At 46.9% G+C, this 14,546-nt stretch overlaps 1 protein-coding gene across 1 annotated transcript in view; it reads left to right on the forward strand.

Annotated features, from left to right (window-relative positions):
• The first annotated feature begins 2,871 nt into the window (after positions 1 to 2,871).
• The window catches only part of LOC149301440 (nucleoredoxin-like), a 38,695-nt gene continuing 27,020 nt past the window's right edge, over positions 2,872 to 14,546 (forward strand). Inside the window, exon 1 of the mRNA XM_089484182.1 lies at positions 2,872 to 3,256. Within this exon, the coding sequence (XP_089340308.1) occupies positions 2,909 to 3,256 (348 nt within the window). The 5' untranslated portion in view covers positions 2,872 to 2,908. The remainder of the gene's footprint in view (positions 3,257 to 14,546) is intronic.

Consider the following 14,546-nt stretch of genomic DNA (forward strand, 5'->3'; position numbering starts at 1 on the left):
AGTCACAGACTCTCAGCTTCAAGGGAAGGCAATGGCAAACCTCCATAATAGGGTCGCCATAAATCAGTTGTTATATGTTGAAGGTACATAACAACACAAATAAATAAAGACGATGACAATAATCACCACCATAATAATAATAATAATAATACGTTTTATTTATAGACCGCTATTCTACCTTCGATGTAAAAGTCTATTTGACAGCAAAGACAGACAGATGAAAAACTGAAGTGAGATCCAAAACACACGGAATATATTATCTATTAATTATAACTATATTATATTATATTATATTATATTATATTATATTATATTATAAAGTGTATATTATCAAGTGTATATAATATTATAATGTAATAATGTAATATGCTTATGATTCATAGATAATATACTCAGTGTGTTTTGGATCTCATATATTATATTATAAAGTGTATATAATATTATAATGTAATAATATAATATGCTTATAATTCATAGATGATATACGCAGTGTGTTTTGGATCTCATGTTATATTATATTATAAAGTGTATATAATATTATAATGTAATAATATAATATAAAGTGTATAAAGTGTATATAATATAATTTAATATTATTCATATTAGATTATATATGTATATAATATTATAATAATAGAATATAAAGTGCATATAATATAATATTATTAAGTATATTATATTATATTATATTATATTATATTATACAGTGGTGCCTCGGGTTACGAAAGTAATTCGTTCCGCGGCCGCTTTCGTAACCCGAAAAGCCTTCGTAAGCCGAATTGCCATAGGCGCTAATGGGGAAAAGCCGCGATTCCGTGCGAAAAAGCCGAAAAAAGCACCAAAAGTTTTTTCGTAACCCGAAAAAACATTCGTAACCCGGAACAATAATTCCCTATGGGATTTTTTCGTATCCCGAAAATTTCGTAACCTGGGTATTTCGTATCCCGAGGTAACACTGTATTATATTGTAGTTTGAGACCACTTTAACTGCCCTGGCTCAGTGCTAGGGAATCCTGGGAATTGTAGTTTGTTGTGGCACCAGAGCTCTCTGACAGAGAAGGCTCAATGCCTCGCAAAACTACAGTTCCCAGGATTCCCTAGCATTGAGCCAGGGCAGTTAAAGGTGTCTCAAACTGGATTATTTTCTGCAGTGTGTTTTGGACTTAAAGGGAAAGTAAAAAATGAATTATAGTATTGATTTGCATGCAATACTCCTTCTGGCCACTAGATGGTGGCAAAGCTCCAATTGCCTCCCTCCCTTTTAATAATGAGATTTTTCTTTTGCATGCAATACTCCTTCTGGCCACTAGATGGGGGCAAAGCTCCACCAATGGCCTCCCTCCCTTTTAATACTGATATGTTCCTTTTGCAAATATTGGGGTCATCCTTATTATATTCATGCACCAACCCCAATATATTAAAAATGCTGGCAACTCCACCTCTTTTTCAATGAGTAGCAAAAGGTGCACAGTGGCATCGGTTGCATACATAAGACTTTTTTTACCAAACACAAATAATTTGGGATGCAAAGTAGGATTATTATTATTATTGCCCCAAAGGAGTTTCATCTTTTTTGCACTGTTAGCATGGGAATATATATGTGAAGGCGGGAAATCTCCGAAGGCGAGGCAAAGGGATTATAACACAGAAGGCAATTTCCCCCTTTGAAGTCCTGCTAGAGAAGAGGAGGGGAAAATAGGTTATTATTGTTAATAAGCATGATCTAAAGACTTTTTGGCTTTGCAAGAGGCCGGTTCTGCGTGCGAAACATCTGGGATGCTTATGGCATCATTGCAAAGAAACCCCTTTCCCTGAAATAGGATGATTTTATAGCCTTCAAATGAAGTTAGGCATCTTTGCTATGGCTCCTCGTTTTGAATTTGGGGCTACAAGACCCAGGCCTCCATCAAAACCCAGCTGTTGTTGTTGTTGTTGTTGTTGTTGTTGTGTGCCTTCGAGTTGTTTCTGACTTATGGCAGCCCTAAGGCGAACCTCTCCTGGGGTTTCCCTGGCAAGAAGTGTTCAGAGGAGGTTTGCCATATAATTAAACATATATTGTGCCTTTTGGTTGTCACGATTAAGATGGGAGCAAAAAAAAACTACATATCCCAGGATTCCATAGTACCATGGAGCCATGACAGATCAAGAGGAGTCAAACTGGAACGAGACAGTTCGAAAAGGTGGGCGGGGCTAGAAGGTTATGGGGGTGGCCTATCAGCCAAGCCCCTCCCTCCTGAGAGCAGAAGTGTATTATGGCAAGGGGCGGGGCCTGGAAAGGAGGGCGGGGCGAAGTTAACCAATCCCCTCGCGAGCAGACCGCGGTGGGCGGGTTTGGAGGAGAAGGGCGGGGCCTAGGGGGAGGCGTGGCAAACCTGATCCTACTGAGAGGGGCGGGGTTAGAGTAAAAAGGAGGAGCGTGGTGAGTTCAACGCAAGGGGGGAGTTAAGAGACGTGACGCCACGACGGTGGGCGGGGTTCCAGAAGAAGAGAGGAGGGAAGAGGGTGGGGCTTGACTGCAGACCTGATTCCACGGCGATGGGCGGAGTTGGAGGAAAAATGAAAGGGGTAGGCGTGGCTCGAGGGCTGTGGGCGGAGCGGAACAGCAATCCCCTTTTAGCAGTGGGCGGGGTTGGAGGGAGAAAGGCGGGGCGTGGGCGGGGCTGTCGGTGCAGTGAGAGGCGGGGCGTGGGCGGGGCTTGGTTAGAGCGTGACGGCGAGCGGAGCGGGCGTGAGTTTCGCTCTGAGGAAAGCAGAGTCGGGTCTCGACGGGGGGCGTGGCTTGTGGGTGGGCGTGGCTTGTCCCACGCGGCGGCTGGTTCCTGTCGGAGCGGCTCAGAGCGCCCGCTGCCGGCGAGCGGGGCGGATGTGTGTCTGCAGCGCTCCGTCGTCGCCGTCGTCGTCGTCGGGCATGTCTTCGCTGTCGGAGCTGCTGGGCGAGGCGCTGTCGGCGCCCGACGGCTCCCCGGTGCCCACCGCCTCCCTGGCCGCCAGAGGGGTCGCCTTGGTCGGACTCTACTTCGGAGCAGCCTCCGCCACTGCCACCTCGGCCGCCGCCGCCGCCTCCGCCTCCTCCTCCGCCAGCCCTTTCTCGGCCAGCCTGGCCGCCTTCTATTCCCGCTTCCAGCAGCAGCAGCAGCAGCAGCAGCAACGGCTGGAGATCGTCTTCGTCTCGGCCGAACAGGACCAGCAGCGATGGACGGAGGCCGTCAGAGCCATGCCTTGGCTGGCCCTGCCCTTCCAGGACAAGAGGAGGAAGGTAACGTCGGAACGGGGAGGGCGACACGTGTCAGGGACAACGAAAAGCCCGTGCCCTGCAGGGGACGGCTCTCTCTGTCTTAGGTAGCAAAGTAGACCCTCCTGGCTGCCATTCAAGGCATCGCTAGGGTTAGTATATTTATTATTATTATTATTATTAAATAATAATAATGATAATAATAATAATAATGTCTCATTTCTGGGAAGAATGGGATATAAATAATAATAATAATAATAATAATAAGTATCCCACTCTTTCCCCAAAACTGAGACATTATTATTATTATTATTTATATCCCATTCTTCCCAGAAATGAGACATCATCATCATCATCATTATTATTATTATTATTAGTCTGGGACACAAATAATAATAATAATAATAATAATATTAATAATAATAATAATTATTATTATTTATATCCCATTCCTCCCAGAGATGAGACGTTATTATTATGAGTCTGTGACTTTTGTGGACCTTCCAGAGGCCTGTTTTGTTGGGACCTTAAACTGGGACGACCAAAACGCACATAACAACATGTTGCAACATGTACATCTTTCAAGCTTGAAGCGCCTCTGGCTTCTCCATCAGGCAAAGCGATGGGTTTAGGCCCGAAACACACACACTATAATCCAGTTTGAGACCGCTTTAACTGCTAGGCAATACTGGGAATTGCAGTTTATTATGGCACCAGAGCTCTCTTTTTCACAGAGAAGGCTCAACGCCTCACAGAACTACACTTCCCAGGATTCCCTAGCGTTGAGTTAAAGCGGTCTCAAACCGGGTTATTCCTGCTGTGCATTTTGGACCTGAGTGGGCTTTTTAAAGGGATGCTCAGAGGCGGTTTTGCCGGTTCTTTCCCCCTTGAAACAGGTTCAGATCCGTGACTCAAAAGCATCCATTTGGAAAAAGGGGAGCGAAGACCCAAGCGGAGCCTTTGCTTTTTGGTGCCTGTAGTTAGGTTTCAGTGGAATCAATGGGGCCGACCCATTTTAAACCCCTCACATCCAGGCTTTATGGTGCTCCAAAGCTTGTGGGAAGCCGACATTTGTATTAGAAGGCAATGGCAAACCTCCTCTGAACAAACCTTGCCAGCAAAACCTTAATTTAAAAACACAACACACCCCATAGACTTGCATTGCCACTTTTGTGTTGTCAAGCCTGGCATCTCGAAACCGGGAAGGTTACATTTTGGCTTTAATAGATGTATATCCTGCTTGTTTTTCGGCAACTGACGCCTCTTGTCGTTTTATCTGCAATACTTATATCCTGCTTTCTGAAAGGATCCACAATGGCTTTGCAGCATCTTGAAACCACAATAGATAAGGCTGCAGTTTGTGTAAAAGGTGTGTACCGTGCTGAGATTTTTGCTTTGAAGGTAATAGGTCTTCTGGATGCAAATGGCGATTTAGGAAGTAGCCTAATCTAGGACGATCCACCCCAAAATCCCAAACCCAGCCAAACCACAAAGAGGACGCTTCAAAATGAGGGTCTCCTCCTTTCCTTTTCCATCGGGGTGTGGCTCTCCGAATAATGTGGCTTTTTAAAGTCGGCACGAGGCCTACGAAAATCTCCCTTCGTTCCCCAGACAGATTAATCCAGATTAAACTCCTCTTTGGAGTCTACTTTTAATAACAGTAGTAATAAAAAAGAGAGATGAGAGCGGCTGGGTTGAAATCCGATTTCAAGACAAGATGGCAGGCGGATGTCTCTTCCTCCTTCTCCCCCAATATTTTGCCTTTCCTTGCTCCATTATCCCTTCCTTTATCTGATTCATTGATTATTTGCTTAATGGGTTTATTAGGGTCTTACTCTTTGCCTTGTTGGAAGGTGTATACAAGGGATAACCTTCCGCTGTGGTTCTCCATTGCCAAAACGTCGTCTTATTTATTCATTATTGGTGTAATGGATTTATTAGCGTCTTTATTGCCGTATTGTGGGATAACCTTCTGCTGCCGGTTCTCCTTTTAACACAGGTTGCCTTTGTGCGTTTCTCTCCACAATCCGGCCAGGCCTGGATGCGACAAAAAGGGGCTTTTGTGAGGCATGAATGAAATCCGTACCATATACATGTATACTTAAAAGCCCCATGCAACCTGTCACCTTTCTCTCCCTTCAGATATCTTCCGTCCGTGACCTTTTCTTTCTTGAAAGACCTTTCCCTGACAATCCGGGCTTTCACGTCGTGTCTTCCAGGGATGTCATTTCCATCGAATATCTTGGCGGTGTGATGTTTTTGGAGGCGGTGCGTCGGTTCAGAAATAGGCAGCATGCCTGAGAAATGCATGGTGCCATTATTATTGCTTGCTCATGTCTAGAAATCTTGGTCCAAAAATGGACCCCAAAAAACTGGGCCAACTTATCCAGGGATCAATACAAGCACTGTACTTTATTACATGCATATATATATATATATATATATATATAATATTATATATATATATATATATATATGAGTTAAAGTATGGTACTTTCACCATCCTTTGAAGAGTGAAATCTGTCCTGGAAAGCACTGACCCTCCTCTCCTCTTTCATCCATCCAGTATTTAGTGGGAGCACTATATCCGCTGGGATTTTGTAAGCTGTTTGGTATTTGGCAATACACACACACACACACACACACACACACCCAAGTCCTTTCCAGGCAAACGTTCTCTGAAGATGCCAAAGACACAGATGCTGGCGAAACGTCAGGGAGAAACTCTTCTAGAACATGGCCACAGAGCCCCACAAAAAACTATGGATGCCAGCCATGAAAGCCTTTGACTATTTGGCACTGTTTCCCTTTGCTTTATCCTTTAGATCTTTGGGTACGTGCCTCTAAGTTTGACCTTCGACTCATCCAAAGATGGATGGAAGATGGATGGAAGGGTGGCTTGGTGACTCTTGATGGAAAGATGACTTGGAGGTCTCTCATTCATAGGGTCACCATAAGTCAGAGTCACTTTGGCAGCACCGATTTGGGAAACTGTCCCAAGAATCCTTTCTCTTTTCCCAAAGTCAATGCTGAGAAAGAGCTCCAGGTAACTTTAGGTATTGCATGCGGTGGTGCCTCCCTTTCCATAGTGGCACCTGAGACCCTCCTGTGAGCAGAATGGCTTTGAAAGACAACATGGATTTCCAAGATCGGACTGGAGCGTGCGGCTCTGGGTCCGTTCTGAGATTGGCGGAAGCGGCAAAGGACGGTGCTTTTTAGATGAAATGGGATGATAATCTCTTCTGAAAGCCATCGAGTGCCTGAACATGGCACCCTGCTGAGCCTTACCATTTTTATGCTCTCTTCTCCTTCTTCTTTTCCGGCACGCGCTTGCACTTGAGCGTTGGGACAAGAGTGGAAGACGGAGTGGCTTTTCCAGGCCGGCTGAACCCTCCGCAAGGAGATAAACCTCATGCTGGCCTCGGGATCTCCATCCCCTTTTTGGAATGTGTGGCTTAAAGTATCAGGGTTTGAACTGGAAATGCCTGTTCTGCTTTGATGGTACATATGTCTTTTTCAAGGCTGGGTGAAACCGAAACAAGGACGGTCGGGAAAGTTGGTCGCAGAAGCGGCTTGCGGGAAGGCAGGCGCCAAGGGATGCCACCAACACCGTGGGGCAGTTTTTGTGACCTCTCTCAAAGAAAGAAACGGGTCTGAAATAGCTGAAAACACGAACCGGCAAAGACCCTTGAAGCAGGCATGTGCAGAATTGCAAGAATGGAAGGAGCGCATGAGAGGCTGGGGAAATAGTTGTGGTTTCTCCTTCACATTTCCAAGAGCTGCCTTTGAGAGGTAGGTCTTGGGGGACTTTCCTCGCTTTGTGTACGCAAGGAGGTGTTTCTGTCTGCGTTGCTTCGGAAAGGAGAGATGAATTGTAGTTTTGTGAGACATGTAGCCTTCTCTGCCAGTGTGCTCTGGTGCCATAATAAACTACAATTCCCAGGGTTCCCTAGGGCAGTTATAGTGGTCTCAAATTGGATCATTTCTGCAGCATGGTTTTGGACCACAGCCACTTTTACCAAGGCAAGTAAGTTTGGAAAGACTTGTGGCTAGGATATTGGTTGGTCCACGTCTAAGTCAGTGAAAAGATGGGGTGACCTCCCTCGCAGGGTTGTTGTGCGCATGAGCTGGGCAGGACAATCCTGTCTGCCACCTTGAAAGGGAAAGATTGGAGAGACATTTGAACAGTACATGCATAAGTTGCGCAGGTGTGATTAAAAGAGAGAGAGAGAGAGATGCTGACCTTCCCAAAGAGGTTAAAGGGGATCCATCTGGTCCAGCATGGGTCCCTTCCTGGTAGATGGTTGCTAGGCGACAATTGCCCTCCGCTAGTTGCTAGGCGACGGCAGCATCCTTTCCCTCTCTCCTACCAAGGTGCTTGCCCCAAGTCGCCTCTTTGTGCGTCTGTATCGGAAGGTAACCCTATCCAAGCCCTATCTAAATCAAAGCATCGAAAAGGCGGCATAGATTCTGTGTTGTTGGACCTAGAAAAGTTGCCTGTTGCTTGAGGATCCAGACCCATAGGTTGGGGTTTTGCACTCATCCAGATGTTGCACAGATGTGGCTCCGCTTAGGAAAGGCGATTCAAAAGATTGCAGGGGTATAGGCCTCCCTTATTGTGAGACAGTGACACCTTTGCTTTCTGCAAACTTTGCTCTGGGATTAAAAGCACGGTACGAAATTACCTGCTGGCAATCTGCATAAAGCGTGTATAAAGCATACCTGAATTTCAGATTTAGAGTTGGCGCTCATCTCCCAGGTAGCGCTTTCTTGCATATTCAAAATCTGACCCCCAAGCATTTTGGATCAGGGGGGGTTTCAACCTGGATTATTATTAAGCGGCGTATCCCACGTAATCTCAGGTGCGCGGCATACATCCGTCCCACTTCACGCCAACCCTGTGAGGTAGGCAGGGGTTTAGCAATAGTAGACTCGGGGAACGCAAGCTCTGCAAATAGAAAAGATGTCGGTGTGGATAACTGCCAGTCCCTCACTTTTGTCAATGCTGACGTTTTTGGACTGAAGGGGCATTTTCATTGGGAGGGGACAGGATTCCAGTCGGGGGGCAATGCCTTCATTTTGACCCCCCAATAACTACATTCCTGGTATTCGTTCCCCCCCACTTTGATCCAAAGAAACCCCAAGCGTCTCTCCTCACCGCGAGGCAAAGACATTCCAGCAGGTTTGCCCTAACACGAGGCGGAGGATTAACATTCTTGCGCAGCTCAGCATGGAACCGTCTTTAACTTACATTAGATATTCATGTCCCTTTTTTGTGTGTGGACGAAATCTGAGGTTTGCCCTCCAGGAAGGAGTACAGTCTCCCTTACTTTTGGCAAGCCAGGTATTGGCGTCCCCTTTCCTGCGTCCTGTATATGCGCAAGTGTTTGCGCCCTTCTTATCCAAAGATCCTGTCGTTTGACCTCCAAGGTGTTTCTGATGTACGGCAACCCTGTGGCGACCCTCCATGGGTTTTCTGTGGCTGAGAGTCTGTGACTTGTCCCAGGTCACTCAGTGGGTTCCCAGGGCCGAGCAAGGATTTGAACCCTGATCTCCAAGTCATAGCCCAACGCTCAAACCACTACATCAGGCTGGCTTGGTTATTATTGTACTTGGAGAGTCGGATGAGAAATTGGTCGATCTACGTTCAAGTCTCCGAGTGAGTCATGAAACTGGGTTGGCCAACGACTCTTCCTCCCCTCCTGGTCTACATCGCAGGGTTGTTGTTCTCTTGGACGCTAAGCAGGGCGTCTCTGGTTAGTACTCGGATGGGAGACCACCCTCAAAACACCTGGTTCTGCAGGCTACATTTCGCAGAGGAAGGAAACCGGCAAAGCCACCTCTGAGGATCCCTTGCCTTGGACGATTCTAACTTCAGGAAGAGATCCACGCAAGGAAAGGCGGGTTAGAAAGGTGCTCGAATGTGAGAAGCTTAGAAAGGGCCGCTTGAAAAGGACCAAACAACTTTGTGAATGCGAACGCTTGCTTTTCTGCTCCCTCCTTGAATGAATCGTGCCAGTGTCTTAAACGTTGGGGGTGGGCAAGGAAGGAAGGCTGGCGAAGGTAACATTCCTCAACTTGGAGGGTGAGTTATTTTTGTGCATTCACATCTGGCTGAAATCTGGCGGGTCGGTGGTCAGCCCAGATGCGTCTTCTCCTGTTGCGCATGGGAGGTTGTTCCGTAAAAAACGCTCCCGGCAGCTTTCTTGTGGCGATGGCCGGCCTTGTAAGGAGATCTGTGCCCACGTCTGGTCTCCTCCCTGCCGTCTTCAAAGCCCTTTCCATTGCATAGATGGAAAGAATACCCTCTTAATTTTTTTGCATCTCAGATTTTGAAACGACAACAGCAGCAGCAACAGAGACCAGCTGTGATTCTGCGCCCTTCTGGACTTCATTTGCGGAGAAAATGCGCACGCTTTTCCTGCACAGAGAATACGGTTTTCTTAATATTTGTGTGTGTTTGTGTATGTGCAAGAAAACTCCCTCTGTGTGTGTTTTCTGTCCCGAACGAACGCCACTCTCCAGCCTTTGGGTACTTTTTTGGCACACATAAGGACCGACATTTAGGAAAGGGCCTGCAGTTGTGCCCACAAAAGGTAAAATGCTTCCAAGCCTAATGTGTTCAGGGTGGCCTGGTGGCGAAAATCCAAACATGAGTGTCGGAAGCTTCCCTCTCCATGTATCCTGAAGAAGCTGCTTAAGAGCCAAATCCTTTTTCTTACCGCTTCCGTGTTTTGTTTCCTACAAAACTGCATTTAAGCTGCTTTTTCACCTTCTCCGACAGAGTACTCTGGTGCCACAGCAAACTCCAGATCCCAGGGATCTGTAGGATGGAGCCATGGCAGTTAAAGCAGTGTCAAACCGCATTGTTTCCTCAGGGCAGAAGGACTGGTGCCTCAAGAGCGCTCCGTCTCTGGATGTCACCTTCATCCTTACAACGGTCCTGTGAAGCACTCTGTTCAAAGTCAGTTGGCGGACACACAAACGCACACCCCTTGCTCTAACCACTATACCACACGGCCTCGGCTTCCTGATTCGCGACTTGGAAGTCCCTTCGCGACGTGTGCGAAAGCAGCACACGTCCCATTTTGCTCTTTCTTTAAAAGCAGCGGTGGAAACACTGAAAGTTTCCTTTGCAATCCAGTGTCATTTGGAGAGGCTTGTGGCATCTGTGGCATTTTTGAACCGTGATTTGCTTGTCTTCTTACCAGGGATTTATGACCTGAGTTTGCGCATAACCCGCTTTTCAAGCCGACAACATACTTCTTCTTGCCTGGCTTTTTCAAGGGAAATTAGTGGGTTGCGATGAAGGTATTTTTTCTTTATAAGGTTTAAGATTCCCAAAGTCTTTCCCCCGGCTATATTTTGAGTCCTTGCCGTCGAGATGCTGCCTAGCGCATAGGATTTCACATTGCTGTGTGTTTCACATTTGTCTCTGTGTGTGTGTTTAAACAAAGTCTCTGTGTAGGGAAACCGGGGTATGGTTTGAATCTGCCCCTAAACTGAAAAGAGATTGCATTGAGACTTGCTTGGGTCAAAAAACTCTTCCCTTTGCGCTGCCCAATCCGAGGCGGCTGGCGACTTGAGCCAATGAATGCCAGATGGTTCCTCGAACGCCGGGTTTATTTGGCGGAGGTTTAATAAAAATGGAGTCCAGGGGGGGGGCATTGTTGTGATAAAACTCCAGGTGCGCTTGGTAAGCTTTGTTCGGAGGGGTTAAGGCCGAGAGAGAGCGACTTGCCCATGGTTAACTGGTAGGCTTCTGTGGCTTAGCTGGGATTCGAACTCTGGTCTCCTGGAATCTAGCCCAACACTCAGACCGCCCTGACTCTCCAAAATGTATTTTAGGGTCTTCTTTCCAGGGTTTCTTCAGCGGCGGTTTGCCATGGCCTTCCTCTAAGGCTGAAAGAGGATGACTTGCCCATGGTTAACTAATAGGTTTCTGTGGCTGTGCAGAGATTTGAACCCTGGTCTTCCAGTTCCCTAGTAAACCATGTTCACCCTCAGTTTCTATTCTAGGTAGTGGGAATATGAAGACCAGCATCATTCAGATGGGAAGTTGAAGGCTTTCATGGCCGGCATCCATAGCTGTTGTTGGCCACAACAACAACCACAACCACCACCACCTTTATTTATGGAGCCCTTTCCACCAAAGCGCAGAACACCAAATGTATCAAGTCAGGGACAAAGCAATAAAACCCCACACTGTAATAGGCTAGAATAATATAGTAATATCCTGAAACAAAATCCTCATACAATCGGGGGCAAAGCAAGAAAACGCAACACTATAATATGCTAAAGTACTAAAACGATATAGTGATACCCTGAAACAAAATCCTCATCCTTTCGACTTCATTCAATTCGGTCCTTACCGGAACTTCATTATGTTAAGCCTAAGTCGGTTCATTTTCGTTCCCCATTCCTTTTTCCTCTTGTCTCATGCCTTTTTTCTCTCTCCGGAATATAAGCCTGAGGTTATGGTCTACTAATGCATCTTTCTTTTTGTTGGTACTATGACACTCTTAGAGCCTTTCCTGCCATACAGCGATGTTGTTGTTGTTGTGTGCCTTCAAGTCAATTCCAGCTTGACTCCGAGACGAATCGCGGGAGGCTTTCTCGGCACGGTTTGTTCGGACGGGGCTAGTTGTTGCCATCCCGAGGCTGAGAGTGTGTGACGTGCCAGAGGTATTATTTCTATGGTATAGGTCAGTGATGGTGAACCTTTTGCAGACGGAGTGGCCAAACTGCAACCCAAACCCCACTTATTTATTGCGAAGTGCCACATCCCTCTGGCTTTCTAGTATTGAACTCTGTGCTGGGGCGACAGCATGCATGCCTGTGAGTGCCACCTCTGGCATGCGTGCCATAGGTTCGCCACCACTGGTATAGGCGCACCCTTCAGGGCTGTGTCTTCCGTCGGCTTGCTCCAGCGACTCAACAGACTACAAATCCCAGCATTTGTCCATCGAACTATCAATTCCTAATGCGGATGAATTGAGCTTTCCATAATAGTCCCAGGAGGATGATTCTGAGGCAGTGGATCTGTCTGTGTCTCAAACACACACACACACACACACAACTAGGACTTTGGCTCATCCAGCCAAACCTATCAGAAAGCTTGCAACTAGCAAAAGCAAACGTTTCTTTGTTAAATTGGAGGGTGGGGGGGAAAGGGCCCTGTAATTCACATCTGGAACCGGTTACAGCGCGATGTAATGGGGTCCCGTATCTCGGGTGGCTTTTTAAAAGGAGATTAGAAAGATTTGCAGAAGACATATAAATCTATCCGCTGCTGTTTGGTCGGGATGTTAATTTGTTTTCGTTTATTTCTTCGTCTGAAGGATTTATGTAGTCCGTCCTTCGGTTTCGGAGGCTCTCGGAGCAAGGTACGCATCCGTCCATTTTTAAGAAGGAGACAAGACAGTGGCTGTTTTTCAGCCTCGTCTTCTAAAGGAGGCATAGCATGAAAGGAAAGGGGGGTGAGGAGGGAAGAGGAAAAATGAATGAATCCTCCCTGTTGATGCTGCTTACCAGCCACGCATAGAAAAGAGGTATTGGGAAGTGGGGTGAACGTATTGAAAGTAACCCAAGGATGGTGCAGAGGGATGAAGGGAGAGCCAGGGATGACGTGGTGGAATAATAGATATCAAGATATTATGTTCATTAAAGGCAGCGGAGCAGGGATGATTAAGAAAGCACATGGTTGCATTTAGGGCCGTAATGGGGATATCTGGTGCGCCTGGCCCAGCCGCAACATAACCGACTGGCTGCCTCTTGCTTGGCCTTTCTAAGGAGAAATGTAACGTCGGATTTTGCAGATTGGTTTGACGCAGGCGCTGCTGCTGATTTATTCCTAGGTGCAATTTATTCCTAGGTGCGATAAAAAATGGTTTGGAGAAAGACACATAGCCCTAATTTTCACAGAGACGTTAAACTCATGTCTGGCTTCCTCCTCCTCTTCTTCATCATCATCATCATTGCATTGTCATCATCATCTTGCCTCCCATCTACGTTCACAACAATCTCCTTCTCACTACAGGTTGAGTCTCCCTGATCCGGAATCCTAACATGGTCCACATGGGCAGCTGAGATAGTGACACCTTTGCTTTCTGATGCTTTAATGCGCACAGACTTTGGTTCGTGCACAGAGTTATTCAGCGTATCATGTATAAAACTACCTTCAAGCTGCATGTCTAAGGTGCACATTTTGTGTTTAGGCTCGTGTCCCGTCTTCCAAAATCCGAAACGTTTCTAGTCCCAAGCATTTCGGATAAGAGAGACTCAACCTCAGAGAATTGCAAGGTTCCTGGGATCGTGTATCGTTTTGGGTCGTGTGAAAAGGCCTAGTTTCGAGGCGTCGACTTTACGCTTCCGAAAGGGGAGTTTGCTTTTGAATGCTGAGTGCTGGAGACCGAATGTGGGTTTCCTGCAAGTCTTTCTCCCCCTCCTCAGCTCATCCCTTGGCTTGCTTTCCATGGCTACATCTCCATACATGGAAGCGCCACTGCCCCGGCCAGAGGGGGAAGAGGCTGGCATGCCATCGCCAAAGGCCTGCCTTTTCTCCCCCAAGCTCAGCTGACGCAGCAACGTTGAGGCAGATGGCTTTGGTTTCTCTTCAATAATACAGCCTAAAAGCAAACGCAGAGGAGTCTGCCACTAAGCAAGGGGAGCGGAGAAAAGGGAGGATCGTTTTACAGAACGGCCAGATCCGGGACAGCTGAGAGGTTTATAACTTGTACTCCTGAGCCTTGAAAAATGCCCAACCTTTCCCCATTATTATTCTGCCCCACCTTATGCTATATATGTATATTTGCCCCTTCTGAGTAGGACCCCAAATCCCTGCCTGCACCCCAGTTTCTTTGCTCACTCTGCATGCAAAATTACAAACGCACAGAGTGAAAAGCATGCGGAACGTTGTGGCTATAACAGTATTAAGCTATCAACCGAGAGTCATTGCGATGTAGTGGTTTGAGCGTTGGACTCTGGAAACCAGGGTTCGAATTCCCACTCAGCCATGGAAACCCACCTTAGGCAAATTGCACTCTCAGCCCCAGAGGAAAGCAAGAAAACCCCATGATAGGTTCACCATAGGGCAGTGATGGTGAACCTTTTTGAGGCCGAGTGCCCAAACTGCAACCCAAAACCCACTTATTTATTGCAAAGTGCCATGTCCCTCTGGCTTTCTAGTAACAAACTCTGGCAAACTCTGTGCTGGGGCAACGGCACATGTGCCCACAGAGAGGGCTCTGAGTGCCACCTCTGGCACGCGTGCCATAGGTTCGCCATCACTGCCATAGGGTTTAAGTTGGAGACT

This window comes from Sceloporus occidentalis, unplaced genomic scaffold, assembly GCF_023333645.1.
Source record: "Sceloporus occidentalis isolate IW3139 unplaced genomic scaffold, rSceOcc1.0.p SCAF_21, whole genome shotgun sequence".
NCBI lineage: Eukaryota > Metazoa > Chordata > Lepidosauria > Squamata > Phrynosomatidae > Sceloporus > Sceloporus occidentalis.